This window comes from Protopterus annectens, chromosome 11.part0 (assembly GCF_019279795.1).
Source record: "Protopterus annectens isolate FY-2018-M chromosome 11.part0, PAN1.0, whole genome shotgun sequence".
NCBI classification, from domain to species: Eukaryota; Metazoa; Chordata; order Ceratodontiformes; family Protopteridae; genus Protopterus; species Protopterus annectens.
Genome location: NC_056745.1, coordinates 1,161,336,943 through 1,161,359,344, shown reverse-complemented (window position 1 = coordinate 1,161,359,344; position 22,402 = coordinate 1,161,336,943). Strand labels below are relative to the sequence as shown.

Sequence of the window (22,402 nt, the reverse complement as noted above, 5' to 3'; positions counted from 1 at the left end):
TTTTTTGCATTGCTAGTGTTTTCTGTTTCCTGTTTGTGCTTACACACACTGCTTCTTACTACGAAAGTATGTTCATAATTTGCACGTCATGGAAAAGAGCTTTGAGAGTCTGCTGTACATAAATGTGTAGTTTTTAAGTTATCCAAGCTATGCAGTTACATTTATGGCAAGTGACAGACTGTCACTAATCTAGTTTTCCAGTAGTGTAAGCCAGCTAGACAATTCTGGGAAAGTGTTTTTCTGAAGTATAGAATGATGGTAAAGTCACTCCCTGCCCATGAAAAGACAAAAGGATTTCACATTCTGGGACACAGCCCATTCATAATGTATACTGCAAACACTTGTGCACTGTTGCAGGTAGTGTTCCGGTTACTGCATCAGTAGCAATATGTGATAGCAATCTAATAATGAAATACAGCATTTCAGATAGATAAGCTATGTGGGGTAAACATTGCCACACACAGTTATACACACAGTCACATACACGTATGTATGAGCACATACTTCTATTATCACAGTACCAAGAAAAACTATTTGGTAACGTCAAACTACAGAATTGACTTAAGTAACAGAGATAATCAATATAGTTCTAACATGCATTGCCGCACATGCTTAGATTTTAAATTGCTCCAATATCCCTGAAAATTTTAAAGATGCACAAGGTATTAACATTTGCATTCTGCAACTCAAAAATAATTTAATTTCCCAGGCACATATATTCATGTTAAATATATTGGAAAAAGTAACATTGTGATACTAAAGTATATACTTCATAAATGAAGTAGATATTTCAAGAGTGGATTTTTTTAGTGAACCTTATCTTCTTGTCATATGTATCTACCAGTCTTGAGATGGGAGGTAAATGAAACAATAACTGCATAATAAGTGAAAGATAACTTAGAAAACCGTTTTTAGACAGTCTGGCACCCATAGTAAAGAAAAAAAAATCTTGTTTTCTTGTTGACCAGTTGATCCCACTAGTTCCATGTTTGTTTTCAGGGTCGGCCTGGGAGAACTGTCTAATTAAATGACTAAATATAAAATGATTAAATGTACAGAGCCAAACAGGTTTGCAGAAAAATTCTTAGCAAAAGCGGTCCTTATGTTTGAAAATTGCTTCAGCTTACAGGCCGACAGCAGTTTGCCTTTGTGCAGAGTTCAATTGAAGCGGAATAAAAGTATTAGAATTTTGTGTTATACTGTGTTAAGTAACTGTGTGTTGACTTCTCTGAGAGTGTGTAACATTTTTCTAGAACTATTGCAATGGCATAAGTTGTGTGGGGGAATATCCCATCCCCTAAAAAAAAAAATATATATATATATATATATATAGGCTTTTGTCAAGAAAACAATTTTTACTGAATTGGTTTTGCTGATTCAAGATTAAAATAAAAGGCTTATTCCCAACTATAATGCCTTTCATCTATTGCCTAGGCCTTAATACACTCCAGAATAGTCACATGTAAAGCAATACTGTCAGCTTGTGTTTATAACTTACAGATTAGCACTGCTTCACTCATGTACATTATACATCCTGAAATTATACACGTTTTGCTGTTACCTGTGCCTAGTTTAAGAAAGAAAAATTATGGTTTAGATTTCTAAAATTTCATTGAGGTCTTATCTGCATATTCTTGAAGGATCTAAATTCATGTCACCAAGAAGTGTTTGATGGAAACAGCTCAAACAGCAGCAAACAGTATTCACCTTGTGGTAAACAAAGATGTCTGCTTCCAAGTGTAATGCTTACTCATTTTATGTTTTGCAGTATTCACCTTGTGGTAAACAAAGATGTCTGCTTCCAGGTGTAATGCTTACTCATTTTATGTTTTCTTTTGTTTTTTAGACTACAGTTGCCCTAAACACAACAACAGCATCTGTTCTCCAATTCTCTATTGGTAAGACAAGTTTCTGATTTACCAAGTACAGGCAACTCTGTTTAGTTTTTATTTATTTTTTTTTCTCAAAAGGGCATATGTATTAAATAAAGTACCTATTTTCATGTATGGCTTTAAGTGACTTAACCAAAATGGTGCAGCAGATAGACTAACAATACACAGCAGAAGTTGTGGACAAACACTACAGACTGTAAAACACAATTCAAAGTGAAATGGAGAAGCAGTGCAGCAAATTACAGCAAATTAAAAATAAAAAAAAACAGTAAATATGGTGCAGGTCATGTTCTTTGTCTTTTGAAAAATAATTGGAAAGCTCCAGCTGTGATCCAGGAGCTCTCCAGTATGTAACCCAGACAACAGTATAACACTAACCAAAAACAAAAGGGGGGGGGGGGGTCAACAAGCAAGTTTGTCTGATATTTTAATGAAGTTTTAAAAAAATGAGTAAGTTTAATATAATTGTGTGTTATACCATTAAGAATGTCCTTACTAAATGGAAAACTTTGGAATGACTTTTTTTTTTGTTAATATAATGTTAGGGCAGTTGTAATGCAAACAGTAATTATTTGTGTTTTTTTCATAAATAGTTTGTTTAAGATTATTCATAAGTATTTCTTAAGACAACCCACATGTTTGTTGAAGCCAGCTATATCTGAGAGACAGCAGCAGATGTTGATTTTGATAGCAGGTTCTTGTAATGGATGGGAAAATTGTTTTGACAAATATAAATTGTGGTATGTAACTACCTATGAAAGTACAGCTTTTTTCTCTTACTGTACTTGATAATGAAATAGGAAAACAGTTGGACAGCTTAACAGCTTTTTGGAGGGCATTTACCAAAATATTTAAAAGTTGTAATGCTCACACATACACACACACACACACACACACACACACACACACACACACACACACACACACACACACACACACACACACACACACACTCTGATGTAATTTCTTTTATTTTGCATTTTGAGTGAGAATCTTTATTCTATTGTCTAGTAAGATACAAATATTTGTTAGGTGTATACACTGAGCTTTATGTTGCCTGTGCAGTTTAACATCTGCAAACATTTGGGGGCATAGATCTAGAAGCTTTTAGAATAATAATTCTAAAAATAATAACAAAAAAAAAACAAAAAAAAAAAACGATGGAGTGGAGTTCTCATTGACCTTGCCAGCATTCTTCCCATTGGTTGAACAGGTTAAGTACAATATCCTTGTTCGGAACAGTGTAACAGTGAGCTACCATAAGACACTGAAACATGCAAGGTCATAAGCTGAAAACAGCTGTGTCTGACAGACATATAAGAGAACTTGTATATGTATGTATATTAAATGATACGGTTACAATGTTTCCTACTATTTCCTAATGCTGCAAAAGAGATTCTTCGTAGTGTCACTACAGGAAGGAATTTAATTTGTCTGGAAGTTTACCATTAATTTCAGATAGTAATCTGATCCTGTCAGAATTGTTTCCGATGTTCTACCCATCCTACCTCTCAGCCATTTGACATGCAGATGGCTGCTACTGATTCATTGGACTGTAGCTTAGCAAGGAGCCTTAAGTCATTTGACATAGACTTGTATCTTTTTTGTACATTGTCTTACAGGCACCAGTTTATCAGAACATAACTAATTGCCTTCCCAGATTAATGGCATGCCTGAAATATAAAAGGACGGTTATTTATGCTGACCACTTGGATTGCTGCTACCTAGGATTCAGCTCTAGCAATTTCATTAAGTATTATGACAGTAGACAGCAGTATAAGAATTTATATCCCATGACCCTACACCCAAACCTCTTGCCCTCCTAATTTCACACACACACACACACACACACACACACACACACACACACACACACACACACACACACACACACACACACACACACACACACACACACACACACACACACACGTGTCATTTCTTTTATTTTGCATTTGATTAAGAACATGTATTATATTGTCTACTTAAGGTACATAGAGCCCAAAAGTATTTCACTGAATAGAGATGATTACATAAAGCAAAAGCAACTAAATACAAGTTACAGAATAAATAGTGAACTCCCACATGGCCACAAAAAACTCACTGCACCAATGTTTGTTTCCAGTTATAATATAGCTGATGAACTGTAAATCAGATGTTAATAAAGGCAGATAAATGTGTCCAGATGATGCAAAATGTGTAAAGACTGTGCAAACAGTCAAAAACTACTGAATGGGTACAGTGAGTGTTACATTAATACATGTTTTTTATTATGGAAATGTTTATGCTGCAGTACAGCACAAATTATATTACGGTAACCCAGCAGTAATTAGTAGGACATGTGATACAGTTAGAAGCCTATACACAAGACTTTGGTAAAGATCTGTAGGGAACTTCTAGATATGTGGAGTGATATGTGCAAAGTGGAAGATATTTAGGAAAATAGGAATGTGAACACCTATATAGCCCTTAAATATCATACTTCTCTTCTGTCCCTGTTTTTCAGGGATGTCCCTGATTTGGTTCAGATTTTTGCTCTGTCCAAATTAATCCTTACTGTGAACTGGTGAATTTTAAATGAAAGGTATTGAATTTCACATAGCTAATCACAATAAATAGGATAACAGAGGAAAAAGAAGAAATGCTAAGAATATCAACAAAGCTGAAGTAAATGGCAAAGCACTGGTGCTTCCCCTCCTTCTAGAGTGCTGCTAGGTAAGGATGAAAATAATGGTCAGTGTAGTTTGAAAAAGACTGGAACTTTCTGTCATATCTTTTAATCATGGTTGAACTTCAGGTATGAAATGTAAATCCCACAATAATAAAGAGTGCATGCACAGTACACAGTTGTACATGGAGATGCTGTTTATGTTGAACGAGTGATTCCAGTCATCAGGAAGCCATGCATTATAAGGCACATTCTTTTGACATTTAGTTGCATGATTGCTAATCAGCTTCCGATGGACTTTAGTTGATAAAAACACTGAGCAATTGGACAGGGGATGAAAGGGATGACTCAATTGGAGGAACACAGAATGAGAAACATGTACCATTTTACTGTGGTTCTCATCTACAAAACGTGTTTACATGGCAGCTCCTTGTGAAGGGGTGTTCTGTATATGTCTACTGTGGGAAGGTGGTAAAGAAGAGGAAAAAAAAAAAAAGAAAGCAAAACTGAATGGAAGAAGGCAGGCATCCCATAAGCTCTTTGTAACAAGCAGGTATATGCAGAGACAAGCAGGAGATGATAGATAAGCATGAAAAAGCATGACCAGAGCCAGAGAACTTCATAAACAATGAAAGACAGGTGGTACAGGCATTTTTTCATTAATGCTGTAGCTGTAACCAGAAAGATAAGACTGTTGAAAGCCAAGCATCACAATCATAAGAATGACAACAGAAAAATAATGTGTGTCTAAAGTTTGATTTAAAATGTAAACAGTTAATTCTTTGCTGGAAAGGAAAAATAAGATGAAAGTAAGACGCAAAAGAATCAGTATGTTGCATGGTTGATTTCCATCTTTGTAGGAAAAGATATGTAGGAGACATAGCTCACACTACTACTGCACTAATGTCACATGACTAATGACATATAAGTATTTTCTCTTTCAACCCTCCTTTTGTAGCCACTCCTTCCTGTAAGTCTCCCTTATTAATGTATATTCATGTACTGCTAAAAATATGTAGTGGATGAGTATTTTCATGTACTTCCTAGTTCCAAGGAAGATGGGCCAGTGTGTAATGCCCCAAGTGGCTAAGTTATTTGCACGGGACTGTACTTGCTAGCTAAGAGAACTGCTAAGGCCAGCACACTGAGTTGCTGCTGTATGCTGCTGTTTACAAGTATACAACTAGACTTCTCCCGATTTTGTCAGTCCTGTGGTCACCAAGACCCCAACCGGGCACTCTGCCCTTCCACTTGTAGTTTAGCACTATTGTATAGTACTCTGACTCTATGAAGGGTTACCCACATCATTATCAGTGGATGACACCACCACCAGTTCACTATGTTGTTTCCCTAGACATGGACATGGAGGTCATCTGATTATTGTATCACTAGCAGTGTCACCATTGACTGCGTTGCGACATTAGGCATGGGAAGCAACACCATTTGACTAGTGCAGTATGAGTAGGATCTTATTCACATTACCTTCTCTCAAGCAACTTGCTACCATAGTTAAGTGTGCTATAGGAGAGAAGAACTTCCCTGGTTTTGCTGTATGATGTCACTAAACATGGCCAGTGACATCACATACCTATATTAATGTCAACATTACTTGCATTTTATTTTGTTACATCATTAGTCATAATTATGGAGTGGAGACAGGTAAACCATTTGTCGTGTTAATATCACCGATGTCATGTGATCTTTGCAATATAAGTTGGTGAATATCTGATAGTTCATCAGACACTTTCCCACTGAGGCAGAGTAATCATGTGCAGAGAGATGTCAGCCACTAAAACTGGCAATTACTTCAGTGAAAATAAATTGTTTAAAGATGAAAAAAAAACAGAGCCTTGCACCTAATTTTTCACAAAGTTGACTGTAAAACTGCAAGGATGGCACTACCTCATATACAACCCAGCACTCTGCAAACCCCCTAACCTTAAAGATCAGGTTTGAAGGAACAATCATTAGTGAACAGAAAATTTGCCATTTTCCTGATTGTATCCTTGTTTTTTTAAATTTAACTTTTAAAACAACCACAAATTATGGAAATGAACACCAAATGTCTGCTGTCACATTCTCTAACCAGGGATGTTCAAATAATTTTGATGATGCATTTTAATGTCCACACAGAAGTCAGCTATGTTTTGCATCATGTCAGAAGCCTCAGTGCCCCCCCTTCAAAAAAAAAATATGAAAGGACAGGTGATTACCATTTGTTAAATAATTGTAAGCAATTAGTTTTCTGCCAAAACTGTTAATGAAATTAACAGTTTGCCAGATAACGAATTACCTACAATTGCATAGCAATTTTTCAATTAAATAATTAAAGAGCGCTTCCATAATAACAGACGTTCTGACTGAAAGACTGTGAAATAAGACTTACAGTGCTCCGTTTCAATAATTCATGGTTGTTTTAAAAGGCAAACTTTAAAACATATGCTTGTAGAAAGAGTTTAGTTTAGGGATAAGTTATTGCAATTGCAATCACAAGGATATGATTGGGAAAATGATGTCGTCTGCTCACTTGTGATCATTTCTTTGAACTTTATCTTTAATCCTAACTGTAACTCTAAATGTCACAATAGTGCTGGTTGCATCCCATAAATCTAATGCAAACCCAGACACCAACTCTAATGCTAAAGCCGCTGACTTCTGAGAAAACTACAGAAAGTCAGTTGACTGATTATTTTTTTCATTTCACTGAAGTGTGTCTTTAGGCAGGATGAGTGATTCGGCTTTATAAAGGCACTGTAGATGCATCCTATGCCACTCTACTTGAGGGATTTAGTATTAAGTAAATCACATTCATTGCATATTTCTTAATTACTATGCAATTGATTGGGGGAAATTCCAGAATAGCAATGCTAAGCACATTGCACAACAGTGCCAAACAAATTGTCTCCCCCAGTTCCCTGATATGGAGGCAAGCCCTCACATGCCCAGTCTCTAGAGATACCAACTCCAAGGTCACATGGATTCAGGGAAAAGACACATTTTTCCTGTTCTCTTCATACCTGTCAACCTGCAGACAGTTAAAATAGATACAAAGGCCCTTGAAAAGTAGGTACGTCCAGCCAAAAATCTGGGCATGTAGCATAAAATATGAATACCATATAGTGCATAATTCTTCCCACTTCCAGTACGAATATGGGACATTACTCAAAAACAAGTCTTTAAAAAACAACGTGGGAAAATGATGGAAAAATAGAAGTATATTATTAAAGAGACAGTGTCAAATTTGCAGTCTTTAATGAACTGTACTGTAAAATTCTACCTCACAAGGTCATTTATTTTTGCTTCTGAAAAAAGGGAGATGAAAGATGTGTGTCTACTTTTTTACATTATTGAGATCACTAGTATGTTGGTCACTGTAGTGTGGTTTTCTGTGTTTTAAATTGCTTCACGTGATGAGTTGAGGATTCAGAAAATTGTATGAAGTGGTAAACCTGAAAACTTGGGCATACCTCCAAAAACAGGTGTTCCATTTAGATGCTCGAAAGTCCTTTTATGTGAATACAAAAAGAGCGACACATATTGCGTGAACCATGGAAATGCTGAATGTCCAAAACCATGAAATTTGAAATGTCGAAGTGTCATGGTTGGCCTGTCTGTGGTATAGCTCTGTAAGGTAAGTGTGTGATAGTTACGGACCTTAGGGTTAGGGTGCAGGTTAAGGTAATGTATATAAGGTTTAGTGTAGGGTTAGAATTAGGGTTTTGTTAAATGTATGCGTGTGGATTATTTATTTTGTTTTGGTATATCTCTGTAGGGTAAGTGTGCAATAGTTACGGACCTTAGGGTTAGGGTGCAGGTTAAGGTAAGTGCATAGATAGTAATGTAAATAAGGTTTAGTGTAGGGTTAAAAGTAGGGTTTTGATGCTTTACTTTAGGGTTAGAAGTAGGGTTTTGGTTAGTGTATGTATGTGGTTTATTTATTTTGTTTGGGTAGGCAGTATGTAGTGGGAGGTGGAGTTGGTCGATTATGGAGATTCGACTTTTTGAATTTTGCAGTTTAGTGCGTTCGGCATATTCACGGTTCGCGCAATACGTGTTGGTGTTTTCGTATTCGCTTAACAGGATTTTTGCTAATATAATATAGACCCCAAAAACAGGTACATCATGCACACAGGTAAATAAGGCGTAAAAATAGGAACACTCCTCAAAAATAGGGACAGTTGAGACCCCTGTGTCCCAAAATACAAGATTAATATGTGATTAGAGCAGTGTAAGCAGACCTTAACATTCTACTGTGGTGTGCCAGTGAGCAGGATAACTGATATTTACTAAAATATGCATGGTTCCCTTATGCCACTGTGCTGAATTGTGTCATGACACCAAGTCTGTAACATCACCCAATGTCTCAAAAAGCAGAGTTTTTCAACCATTGACACTAATGTCTTGGGAGTGCCGCATCAATGGGATGCAAGTCAGGGGAGGAGAGAAGTATCTGATCACATTGTTTAGCATTGTGTATTGAAAGATAAAGCAGCGTTGTGTGTACACACCCACAATCCACAACGAGGATATATGCTGCACCCAGTAAAGTAAGTAGAACTGAACTTGTCATTTGCAGTTGACATTAAATATAGTGTAATTGAAATGTTGATGTCACAGTACTTTTAAAATAGTTGCACTAATCTCAGAGTTTATCAATCAGCAATCTACATCGCACTCATTCAGCAATATTTATGAAGATGTCAGTACTGGGAGGGCAGCTTGAAGGATATAAATCCATTTAAAGAGATGCTTAACAACCATGTATGAGTGCAGTATTTATATAAAAATGAAAAAATGCTAGTTTTAATATCGTACACTATGGTAACACCGCAGTAAATCACAATGTAGGGCCAGTGACACTAGAAATGAGTTGAGACCATACACTTTGCTTACTAACTCTGTTCTCTCAAAAAGTTACAACAGAAATTGATTGACCCACAGGTTCAAAACCCACTACCAACAAAATGAAAGGTATCACTTAAACAAAATAAGATAGATTGACTGTAAATCAAAACCAGGTTAGGAATGGCATCTGCATCTTCTCATTTTATCAGAGATCATGATAGTGTATATGCACATGCTTGATCAAAGCTGATGCCGTCAGGTGAAAGTTCCTCCTTTTTATGACAAGAGTACCTGCACAAGTGTTTTTGTCTTTTGTTTTACCAGGAAAAGTATGTAGTCTGTGGATGAAAACAGCACTTTCCCATTTACATGTGAGCAGTTAAATGCTGCATTGTTTACTTATTGCTGTTTAAAGCTATGCACTTTTAGCATGAGTGCAATTGTCTGCTTCCAAAACAGTCTACTTTTAAGAATCAGACCGCTGGCTCATGTAGTTTATATTTTCTATCTGTAGCAGTAACTTTTGTAGTTTTGCAATTTGAATGTTCTGTTTAAACTGTGCACTTTTTTTGTTATTAAAGGAATTGTGTTCATATGATCTTTGACTATATATAAGGCTACACAACTCAAGTCTATGGCCAGTGATGACTGAAGATAACTTGATTTGGGAGCAGTTCAGTTGGCCAAAGTAAGTTCACCAAAACTACATTCGACGAGTGGAATTTGCCTTTTTCTCCACTATTGTGTGACTCTGGAGTTGGTATATACAGATCTGGGTGATGTGATAACGTTCTCCCACATGGGGGTGCACGGAGCTTGCCCTCCATGCAAAAAAGAAAAAAAAAAAAAAAAGAAAAAAAAACATACTTTCCACAAGATGTTCACTGAAGACAGTTTAGGTGAACATTTTTCACTGATTTTACTTTTGCCAAAACTGCCTTTGGTGACTTATGTATCCCTTGATTTCTTCACTAACAGTATTAGACCTCAAATAAAGAACTCCCAAGTAATGCATATTAAAATGCTTCTGCTTTTCAGTAGTGGTACTTAATAAAACTTATGGACTGAGCTCCATTCACTTTTTCACTTCAGCAATTTTATCTTAAATTATTCTTTCCATATGAAATCACACAAAACATTGCAGAATATAGTTCAGATTTGGAGAGGTTTTCCTGAAAAATGGCTGCCATAAGCCACCGTGCTGATATTCAGATTTTGAAACAACATTCCCCTAGGAGCATGTCTTCTGTTACGAGCTCTGGAGTTGATGTCATCCTTATCACTTGTCTAACAGCAGAGGGAGAGCTACACAGAACCATAGTGTTATGGGACAAAATGTAGCCTACTTTACATTTCTGCTAAGAGACTTGCTGATTCCCTTCGGTTCTCTTTCTTCTAAGTATAATGAAACACCTTCGTTAAGAAAGTGTTGAGCATTTCCATGTCTTATGGAGCTAAGCTTTATTGTTCACACACTTTCCATGCATTTGGCAGTGTTTATCTTTTCCTTGCTTATTTTTTGTTTCAGTTTGTTGAATTTTCTCTTCCAATATAATTGTATATCCCAGCTATGTCTTCTGGGAAGCATATGCCCCATGGTTTAACAAGGGTCTTGCAGGATTTATCATTTTAGATAAACATAATTTAGGTTATCCTATGCTCTGCCTTGGTCTACCTTTATCAGTCCATGGGGCAGAATTTCAGAAGTTGGTCTACTGCTGTAGGTAGTGCAGTTTTACAGACAGAAACTCCCCCCTTTCTCCTATAGAGATACCGCTCAGTACATTTCTGTCCTGCTTGCTTTGACATGGACATCGTTGGCCTGGCTTTATTGTTTTAACATGCTTTTCAAAATGCATGCTTCTATTTGCATGCATCAAAACCTTCTTCTACTGTTTACCTGTCTGCTGGACAGTCTGTCCATTCTGAATCACATGGGGTCTTGGATGCACACTACAGAAACATACTCCAGTTAAACAGCAGAACTTACTGTAGCAGAATTTTCTTTGATGAAAAGAACCTCTTGCTAGTGATGAACTTTTGTTTTATTCAGCAGCATTGCTTTCTTCAGAGTTCCATCTGTGTACTGTTGATGCTGTCAAGCACTGCTGTCTCCAATGCCACTCTATAAAAAAGCCAGTTTCCTTGATCACCGATAAAACTAGAATATGCATTTGCATGATCATCCTTTTTTGTGCTCATACAGTCCCATAGTTTGCTTTCTTTCAAGTATATCTGATTAAAGATTAAATCAATAAACAACAGAACCTTACTCCATAAATCCCTTCTAATTTTCATATGTTGTAACTTGAAGGAATATAATTGACCCTGGCTGCTCTGCATTATGTTGTCCATCAGTATGGAACAGGACCTGCAGGCATTTAGTTAATGCTGAGAGGGCCCACAGGGCAACTAAATTATTACTAGACATCATCTGCTGCTGCTAAGTCGTTCTAACGTATTGATTGTCGACACTATCCTCAGCAGGTGAACAGTCAAATGTTTTATGCACAAAGTGCTGTTATGAAACTGTGCAGGCAAGGTTGTTTTTTCTGTGTAGATAATTTTGTATTGATCTTTGTTTGACTGTCATACTGTTGCACTTTCAGCAGAAGCTCATTATATTCCTGGTAAAATTTACAAAAATGTTCCGTCCTTAATCATAAGATTAGTATTGCAGTTTGCTGTGTCCTCTGACATTACCTATAGTTATGTTCTGAAGGGCATTTCCCAGTTATCTAACCCTCCCCTTCAGAAAGAATGTTATTTTTCATTGTACAGTAAGTCTTGCTTGTGGACATCCACTTAATTGCCTGCTCCTCTGAAGAAAATTAAAATGCTTACTGTCAAGAGCTTTATAAATACAGTTTTCTGTAGCAGTTAATTTGAGAAACTGGCTGTTCTTAATCAGCTGTTAAGACCTACAGAAGGTTTATGTTGTTTATATAGCTTTCTTCTATCATAAGGTTGTATACAATGGCTGTTCTACCTCAGCCATTCCTTCTGGGAAATAATTAAATACAGTTTACTTATGAATAAGTAAATACCTTTATGACTGCACCTGTTGCCTGAACTAACTGATATGCATTTGTTTACACTTACTGAAATTAAATTAATTATTTCCTAGTTTATAATCTAAATATATTGCTGCTTCAGGATTTCTGGTAACATTAATCTGACCAGTCAGCTAGCAAGCTAATACATATAATAAACCACCTTGCATAACCATCTTACCTTGCAATGCACTTTTTCTTTTTTCTTTTATTATTATTATTATTATTATTATTATTTGCATTTGTTAACTGGGTTGGTCCAGCTGGGTAAGAATTACCCTTTTTCAGTGGAGACCCGAGGGGAAAAGCCCCAAACAGACATACAAATACATACAAATAGAGACAAATTAACAATAATACAGAGGAAAACAATATTATGGGTACAATGGATAAGAAAAACAAACAATGAAAGTTTGAGAATATGAGTAAGGTAGGCCAGAGGCATTTCCATGAACGGCCTTGCAGATGCTTATTACGTTTAGCTTTAAGTAATTTCTAGTCATGTCAATACAGGTTGCCACTCATTTAAAACATTTTACCCTTCATGTGAAACAATCTGTGAAACTTCTCTGTAGTCCCTGGAGTACCCTTCCAGGCTTGTGCAGTCTGATGGGTTACAGCATTATTTGTACTAAATTTACTGTAATTACAGATTTATGACAATGAATTATTTAGTATGGCATTTCATATTTTAGTGAATGAAAAATGTAGGTAATATGGTATATAATAACCTGCTGTAAATGTTTATATTTTCAGGTTCAGACTAATTTTGTTTTTATCTGACATTTTTAGTGACTGGCTAAGCTAAATACATGCAAGCACTTCCATACAGACTCGCACCTATGGACACAGGCATATCCCCACACTCACAAATACATACACACACACACACACACACACACACACACACACACACACACACACACACACACACACACACACACACACACACACACACACACACACACACACACACACACACACACACACGCACACACACACACACACACACACACACACACACACACACACACACACACACACACACGCACGCACACACACACACACACACACACACACTCACACACACACACACACACACACACACACACACACACACACACACACACACACACACACACAAACTAACAGTTATGTAGTATGCACCAGGTTTTACAGTCTTCAAGATTCATGCATTCACAGCACTTGAACATTGTGAAACTAAAACAAAGCTGTAGGAATGATGAAGTGCTATTTATTTATTTAATTAATTAATTTGTTAACTGGGTAAGGCTACTGTACACAAATATCCTTTGCTTGAGGTTGCCTGAGAGCACTGTCTAGTTAAGTGACTTGAAACTACAAAAAAAAAACAGAATTGATGGTGGGTACAAACTAAGCACTAAACAAACAAAAAGCAATACCTTTGTAAAATAAATATTCCCATTTATTATAATAAGTTTAGTGCTTTTGTCTCTCCCAGAACCTTCTAAAAATTCTTGCTAAATATAAATATAAAAGTGATGAACTTATTACAATAAAGCCGGTATGTTTATTCCAAAAGGGTGTGTTTTTTTTAATGTGGTTAAGAAACTTGCTGGGAGTCACAGTGTTTGCAAATGGAAACTGACTGGATCAAGCTTGAGACTTCTGTTTTTTAACCAGTGTAGAACCACATGGAGCTTTTTTAGACTCGGCCAGGGAGCTTGGCCTGGTTAAGACAGAGGCTAAGGGCATCAGATCCTTGTCATGCAGTTTGGAAGTGAGTCATTGAGGGAACCAAACTCAGTACTACAGGATGAAGCATTTTAGCAGCTCATACCCTTAACCCACTGAGCTGCATTTGTTCCATTAGGTTTTATCCTATGGATCACACTGGGCTATTTGTGAATAAAATCTCTATGTAACTCCCAGACCTAGCAAGGATTATAGCTCTAATACATCTGAGATTACTTTAGCAGATGCACATTTTATTAAGTTAGGGATGATTTTATTGTCTCTGAAGCTGTGTTATATTTTTAAGAATAAATATTGCTTTGGGTTTTCAAGATACTGTCATACAGGACTGACATATTGATTCACTGATTTGACATTTGAGTACTGGGAAAGTCCGACTGGGTAGGAGCCATTTTCAGCAGAAGTCTGGGGAGAAAATCTGCAAAGTATTACAAAACATTTTAAGCACATTAATTTTGCAGTGTCTAAAAATAATACAAAAACCAAATACAGTTTAAATAATTACAACAAATAGATATACTATGAAAACATCAGTTAAGAATAGATACAAGTTATATGACAATGATTTAATAGTTAGAGAAATTTTAGCCAGTTTGTAAAGAAATTAAAGGCAAGTTAGTATACTGCAAACAGCAATTGCAATACAAAGTGAGACAAAAGTAGGCTTATGGCATATTTAGAGAGAAAGCTGGGGGAGAACTTGATAGAAGTAAGGAAGTGAGTGAAGATGGGAGGGTAAGGGATGAATAGGTATTTGCCCACATTTAGGGATATATTTTATATTGGTGTTGAGCAAGAACAGGGACAGCTTTTGGCTAGGTAGTCTTTTAGAATGGTTTTAAAGGATGGGAGGGAGGGTACTGATCTGAAGAATAGAAATAAGTAGCTCCAGGCCTTAGCAACATGGTACGAGTATGGACAATGCCCAGTATATTTTTTTTCTCAAATTTTTTTTTTTATTTTTCAAATACATTTGAATGAATTCCGTTGTATTTATAGATAACATCTTAAATAACTATGTACACTATTTACATTAGCCTGACACTATAACAGATCTTAATGTATACAGTTACTTTATAAGTATGTCCAATCCATTATCAGAGTGTCTGATCAATTATTGTATAGTGTTAATCAATGATAATACTTTTCCCCAAGGGTTATTAATAAATGTCTTTGGTTAAATTCTTAGTTCTTTAATTTTAATTTCCGATAATGCTGTGGTCTTCTGTAGGCTGTAGAAGTCCTCCAAAGTTGATATTGTATTTGTATTCCATCTTCTTGTTATACACTTCCTTGAAATTGCAAGTATAGTCCATACTAGATACATATTTGACCTATTGAAATGAGGACCTTTGTTCACATTTAATAATATAAGAGCTTTAGTTAAATAAAATGATACATTAAATAAAGCTTGTAGAAAGTTATTAATACCATTCCAAAAGGCTTAATTATAACACAATCAAGAAAATGTGGTTCCAATCTGCATTGTGTACTTGCTCACATCTCCAACATATTCCTTTTATGGAAGAACTCATTTTACTGATTCTGTCTGGGGTTAAGAATGCTCTGTGCAAGCATTTCCAATTAAAAACTCTCCAATATTGTGTAAGGATGTATATTTTATCAATAATAAGATATTTGTTTTAATACTGTATTGAGTGTCCTTTTGTTATATATTTCCAGTATGAGGTTTTGGGTGTTGTTTTATAGTTTAGCAATATTTTGTAAAATTTTGAAATACAGTTTCCCATGTCAGAGTCATTATATATGATTTCATATATATATTTCATAAATTTAGGTTTATTGTTAATTATTCTACTTAAATCTTGCGAATATGACAGAATACTCTGTAAAGTTAGCCAGTCCTGTTGTGGAATTTTGTATGTTGTTTTTATTACTTGCATATCTAAAACTTTTAGTTTTTTGATACACTGGAGCCAACAAACAAATCCTTTCTGTTCCCAGGAATTAATAATTTAACTATATATTTTATGTGGAAAGATCTTTGTGTCTATAAATGGTGTTAAAAGATCAAACCAGATTTTTAAATCTATATTTGCATCAATAATTTTCCTAAATGAGTCAATGTAATAATTAATCATACGAGTTTTAGTGGGTTTAGTTATGTTATATTGCATACTAACAGATAATATGTGCCCTGGCAAATTGTTTTTATCAATTTTAATTTTTTTGTAAATCAAATTCATTTATTGATATTACAGTTAGTAATTATTTCCAATTTGCAGAGTAATTTGGACTTATCCAGTCAGATTGCTTTAGATATTGATGCTTTTATATATGTTTCTATATCAGGAAAGTTTAATCCTCCCTGTTTCCATGGTCTGATATGATATACTAAAGCTATTCTGTTTCTTTTGGGAAACCATAAAAATTTTATTAGGCATGAGTTTATTTCTTTAAGTATATTCCTTTCTGGTAACAGTTGTATTGTTAAGGCTATATATAGAATCTTGGATAGTAAAATCATTTTAATTAACTGTAGTCTATCTTCAAATGTTAATATTATTTTGTTCCATTTTTCCACAGAGATTTTAATTGTATTAATGATATTATCGTAGTTTTTTGAGAATAATTCATTATTATCCTTGCATAACTCAATTCCTAGATATTTTAAGGTAGACTCTTGTTTCCCTATGATGTGATCCCCCTTAGTCTGCAGTTCTTTTTTTTATTTAAAAATAAAAGTTTTGATTTTGATTTATTGAAATGGAGTCCTGAAGTCATGTGAAATTTGTCAATTAATATATCTAATTCTTCTAATGTCTCTTTTGTATTAGATAATGTTAGTAATTTGTCATCAGTAAATAGTATTACTTTAGAATTGTATTGTTCATAAACATCTATTCCTTTGATTTTTATACTGTTACGAATTGAATCTGCCAATATTTCAATAGCCAGAGCAAATAGAATCAGTGACATGGGACATCCTTGTTTAGTGCCTTTTGTTATATGCATAGATTCAGAGGTAAAAGGACCTAACTTGACATACGCTAAATTATTTGTACATATATTCTTTAGGAGATGAATAAAGGATGCAGGAAATTCAAATAACATTAGGATTTTGAATAAAGAGTCTCAATTTAGGGAATCAAAGGCTTTCTCTATAAGCCAGTTATGAGTGTTTCTTTATTTTCTTTATTAACATAATCTATAAGAGAAATTATCCTTTTAATATTGTCATGTGTTGCCCAGTATATTTGATAGGTTTCATTGGATCATAATTCATACCTCTCAACTGTACAGATTTGTGCAGAATGTCCAGATTTTGGCCTCATATTTTTGGTTCATTCTTCATAAAATTGTGGTTTTCTGGCAAATTAGTCATAAATCATAAAAGACTGAAGTTTGAAAATTATGACATACCTTTGAGTTTCAGACTTCATATCCTGCAGAAAATTCATGCTAATGCAAAATCCGTTAATATATTTTAAGTTTGTAAGAGTTATATTTAAAAATTGTCCCTATTTGTAGGCCTTTGCTCCACTTTTATTTACTTCAATTGACATTTGCATACTGGGAAAGTATTTGGATGGCACAGTGGTGCAGCAGTAGCATTGTCGCCTCACATCAAGAGGTTCTCTGGTTCAATTCTCAGCTGGAGTGCCTTCTGTACAGAGTCCCCTTGTCCTCCCTGCATGTGGGTTTTATCCAGGTGCTCTGGTTTTCTCTTATGTTTCAAAGACATGTGTCTGGACCATTTCCTCCCAAGCCTCCGCTGAAAATTGGCTTTGTTCCAAGTTGGACTTTCTCTGTAAACAAATGTTAAATAAATAATAGCTTTGTCCAGATTTTTTGTTGTAAGAGGGTGAGAGCTATGATGACTGTCTAGGAACATAGTTGTATATTATGTTATTTAGTGCTGGACAGGTAGATGGATTTTGAATAATTTTATAGGTAGTAAGAAGCTGTGTATATGTTAGCTGATGGGATAGTCCTAACCAATTTAGGCTTTTTATTGCTCTACAGTGATGAGTTCCGAAAGGGGTATATGCTACAAATTTAGCAACTTCATTACAGTATTGTTAAAGTTTTGATTTTTCTGATGCCTGAGGGTTAGCAGGGATAGGAGCACCAATGTGGAGAGGAGATAAGTAGGGTCAAGTGTAGCTTTAGATGCATCGGTAAGAACATGTTTGGTTCTATAAAGCATCAGACTGTGGCAGCAACTTTCTTGTATTTAAATTAAGGACATAACATTAGTATATACAAGACAAACACCGGTTTTGGCTAGTTACCTACATAGCCTTCATCAGTGTAATGATACATAAATTACCCATCTTTTATATACTCTCTATAAAGCCCGTGTGACCAATTAGAGATGTTAATTTAATCCAGGCGCAAATAGCCCTCCCAATTTAATTATCCATTTCTTCTCTTTTGTATTGAGTAATTCATGCCAACCTGATTTATTAAATTTAATTCCTAGAATTCAATCAATTATAATAAAATGAAATGTTGCAGTTTTATGGGACTCAGTATGTTTATATAATGCATTAGTGTTTCTCTTGTTTTTGATATCACTGAAATGTTCTGATATCCTATGTTTTATTGGTCTTGATGTCTGACCTATATAGAATGCAAAACATTTGCAAATGGCAAGATAAATAACCCAGTCTGAATTACAATTGGAAGGGATATCATATACTTGACTAGTGTTTTTAGTGCTAAAACTTTTAGTCTGTAATATTCTACGACATTGTGTGCAGTGACCACATGGAAAGAAACCTATAGCAACCTGTCCCTCTATGGTACTTTGCAAGCTTTCTTTTAACCTATGGGGTCCCTGTTTATAATGATTAAAAAAAGAAGCTAGATTTTTTCCATTTCTAAAGGAAAATTGACATCTGTCCCCTATCATACCAGAAAGCTTATTATCGGCCATTAGGATGTTCTAGTTTTGCTGCACACTGTCCATTAATGTCCCAGTATTCCTACCAAAGGTCATAACAAACTTAAAATTATCCTTTGGTGTATCAGCCTTATTCTTATATTGTAAGAGATTGGCTCTCTCCATGTTATCAACTGTATTTTTGGCTTGTAAAATAAGACCTACTTTGTAACCCCTTTCCTTGAATCTATTAGTCATATAGGGACAGGTTGCTATAGGTTGCTTTCCATGTGGTCACTGCACACAATGTCGTACAATATTGCAAACTAAAAGCTTTAGCACTAAAAACACTAGTCAAGTATATGATATCCCTTTATTTGCCAATTGTAATTCAGACTGGGTTATTTACTTTGCGATTTGCAAATGTTCTGCATTCTATATAGGTCAGACATCAAGACCAGTAAAACATAGGATATCAGAACATTTCAGTGATATCAAAAACAAGAGAAACACCAATGCATTATATAAAAATACTGAGTCCCATAAAACTGCATCATTTCATTTTATTATAATTGATCGAATTCTAGGAAGTAAATTTAATAAATCAGGCTGGCATGAATTACTCAATACAAAAGAGAAGAAATGGATAATTAAATTGGGAGGGCTATTTGTACCTGGGTTAAATGAACATCTCTAATTGGTCACACAGGCTTTATAGAGAGTATGTAAAGGATGGGTAATTTATGTATCATTACACTGATGAAGGCTATGTAGGTAACTAGCCAAAACTGGTCTGTTGTGTATATACTACTGTTATGTCCTTAATTTAAATACGAGAAAGTTGCTGACACAGTCTGCTGGTCTATTTTTTGATGTGCTTATGGTATTTTGTCACCTTGCAGATGCCATACTTGCAGGGAACACATTTGAACTGTATTCTATAAAGCATCCCTAGTTTTTGATGAGTTTAAGATTATCATCCACTATCATCCTTAATAATTTGCTATGAGAAGTGATTTCAGTGGTTGTATAACCAAGACAGGAGATGTTAAATTTTGTTTTTTTTCCATGGGAGAGGAATTTGGGGAAAAAAAGAAGCATTTGTTTTTTTTTTATGGCTGAGCATGAGTTGTGAGTTACAAAGCCATGCTTCCATTGTGGTTAAAGATTCCTAAATAATGTTTTGGAGTTGTGCCACATTATCAGATGTGCAAATGAGTGCGGATTCATCTGCGTACTGCATACCTCTCAACCTCTTACAGCAAGAAATCTGGACAAAGCCATAAATAACGGGGGGGACAAAAGTCCAAAAATAAGGACAATTTTTAAATATTACTCCTACAAACTTAGAAAGTTGATAGAATAACAGTTTTGCATTAGCATGAACTTTCTGAAGGGCATGAAGTTTGAAACTCAAATGTCTGTCATTATTTTCTGACTTCAGTCTTTAATGAATTGCCAGTAATTTGCTACAAAACCACACTTATGAAAAGTGGTCCAACAATATGAGGCATAAATCTGGACATTCTGCAAAAATCTGTACAGTTGAGGGGTATGACGTACTGTATTATGTAGGCCTGTTGTGTTGACATGTGGAGGGTGTTGGTGAGAATGTTAAAGAGGAGAGGACAAAGGATAGAGTCTTGCAGTAAATTGGTGATGAGGGGGAGGTATGGAGAAAGGGTGGAGTTCCATTGTACTGACTGATATCTATTGGATGGTTAGCTTTTGAACAGTAGAATGGTAGGCTGAGAGAGAACTAATGAGGACATTTGAAAAAAAGTTGGCTGTGGCAAACTGTGTCAAAGGCTTTAGACAAGTCTAGACATAAGGAAGAGACTAGTTTGCCATTATCTCTAGCTTTATTGGCATTATATAGGTTAGAAGGGCAATGCTAGTACTGTGGGAAGGACAGAAGCCACGTTGTGTGTGGAATAGTAGTTCTTCTTGCAGGAGATAGTTTATCAGTTGTTTCTGAATACATTTTTCAAGTGTTTTGGAGAGGGAGAATATGATTGCTATAGGTCTAAAGTAAGTAATGTCTGTTGAATTTCCTCCTTTGTGCAGCGGGATAATGTGTGACTTTGTATAGAGACATGGAAAGTGGGATTCCTGGTTTGACCTATGTATTAGAATTGAGACAGAGCAGGCAATGCTACCAGCTGCCATTTTAAGGTGTTCACTTGGAAGATTAGATGAACTAGGGCATGGTTTGAGTTTGTTTGAGAGTAATTTTATGCAGGATATGGGCATGTGTTTGATGCTGAAAGTGGATGTTGTGATATGTGATTTCTGAGCAGGGTTGAGATTAGATGTTGAGGAATCCTTAGTTAGAGATGCTGTACTATCTATGAAATAAGAGTTAAACTGTATTGTGGTTTCATGTGATGAGTTTTTGGGAGAAGGGCTAGGGTTGACTTTATGGCTGAGATGCAAGATTTTTTTCATAGCTGTCCAGAAATTTTTAGGGTTGTATTTACTATTTTTCTGAGTTATTACAGTATATTTTTTGTCTTCATTCATTTACTTTTTAGTATGATTGCTACGCATTCTGAAGTTTTCAAGCTACTCTGCTGTTTTATACTTTTGCCATTCTTTCCATGCTTTTTCTCTATTCTGCATTAGCATTCTACTCTTTTTGGATAGTCAGATTGCATTATTTCTTTTTAATCTCTTCCTTCTAGGAAGTGCAAGGCTATTCAAGATATTAGGAAAGTTGTACTGAATTCATTTACAGCATCATCTAATGGGAGGACTTGTAAGAAGTTCCAGTTAATAGATAATAAGGTAGTAATGAACATTTCTATGTTAAACTTGGAAAGGTTCCATGTTGTTTCATAAACATGATGTTTAAGTGGATGTGTGAGATGTCTGGTTGTATAGCATGGGAGATGGTGTAGGGAGTTAGTTATGTCAGCCAACTGACATTCACATCACCTAGTACTATTATTTTATGTGGAACTGTTATGAATATCCAAATGAAGGATAGCTTCCAGTATATCTGAATTGTTGCCAGGAGGTATGGGAAGAAGAGTAATACATATTTGTTTATAATTGTTTAATTTCAGGAAAGTAATAAGAAGCTATGCTGAACTAAATTTTGATTTTGGGTTGTTATAAGGGAAACGTGACATCTGGGAAATATTAGAGCAACACTACCAAGTTTTCTCTTTATACAGTCATTACTGATGATATTACAGTTGGGACGTGTAATTTTGGAGTTGTTTATGTTGAATTTAAGCCATGTTTTAGTTACTGTAAGAATATCAGGCTTATGTTGGGTAATCCAGGCATGTAGTTCTGCAATTTTATTTCTTATGCTTCTAACAATTATGGCGTCAACGATTTAGAGTACCAG

At 35.3% G+C, this 22,402-nt stretch overlaps 1 protein-coding gene across 4 annotated transcripts in view; it reads left to right on the top strand.

Moving 5' to 3' along the window:
- RELN (reelin) overlaps window positions 1-22,402 on the top strand; it is a 3,085,913-nt gene that overhangs the window by 1,162,543 nt on the left and 1,900,968 nt on the right. For all 4 annotated transcript variants that reach the window (XM_044088524.1, XM_044088525.1, XM_044088522.1 and 1 more), the window contains exon 8: window positions 1,847-1,898. In XM_044088524.1, coding sequence (XP_043944459.1) covers window positions 1,847-1,898 — 52 coding nt within the window. The remainder of the gene's footprint in view (window positions 1-1,846; window positions 1,899-22,402) is intronic.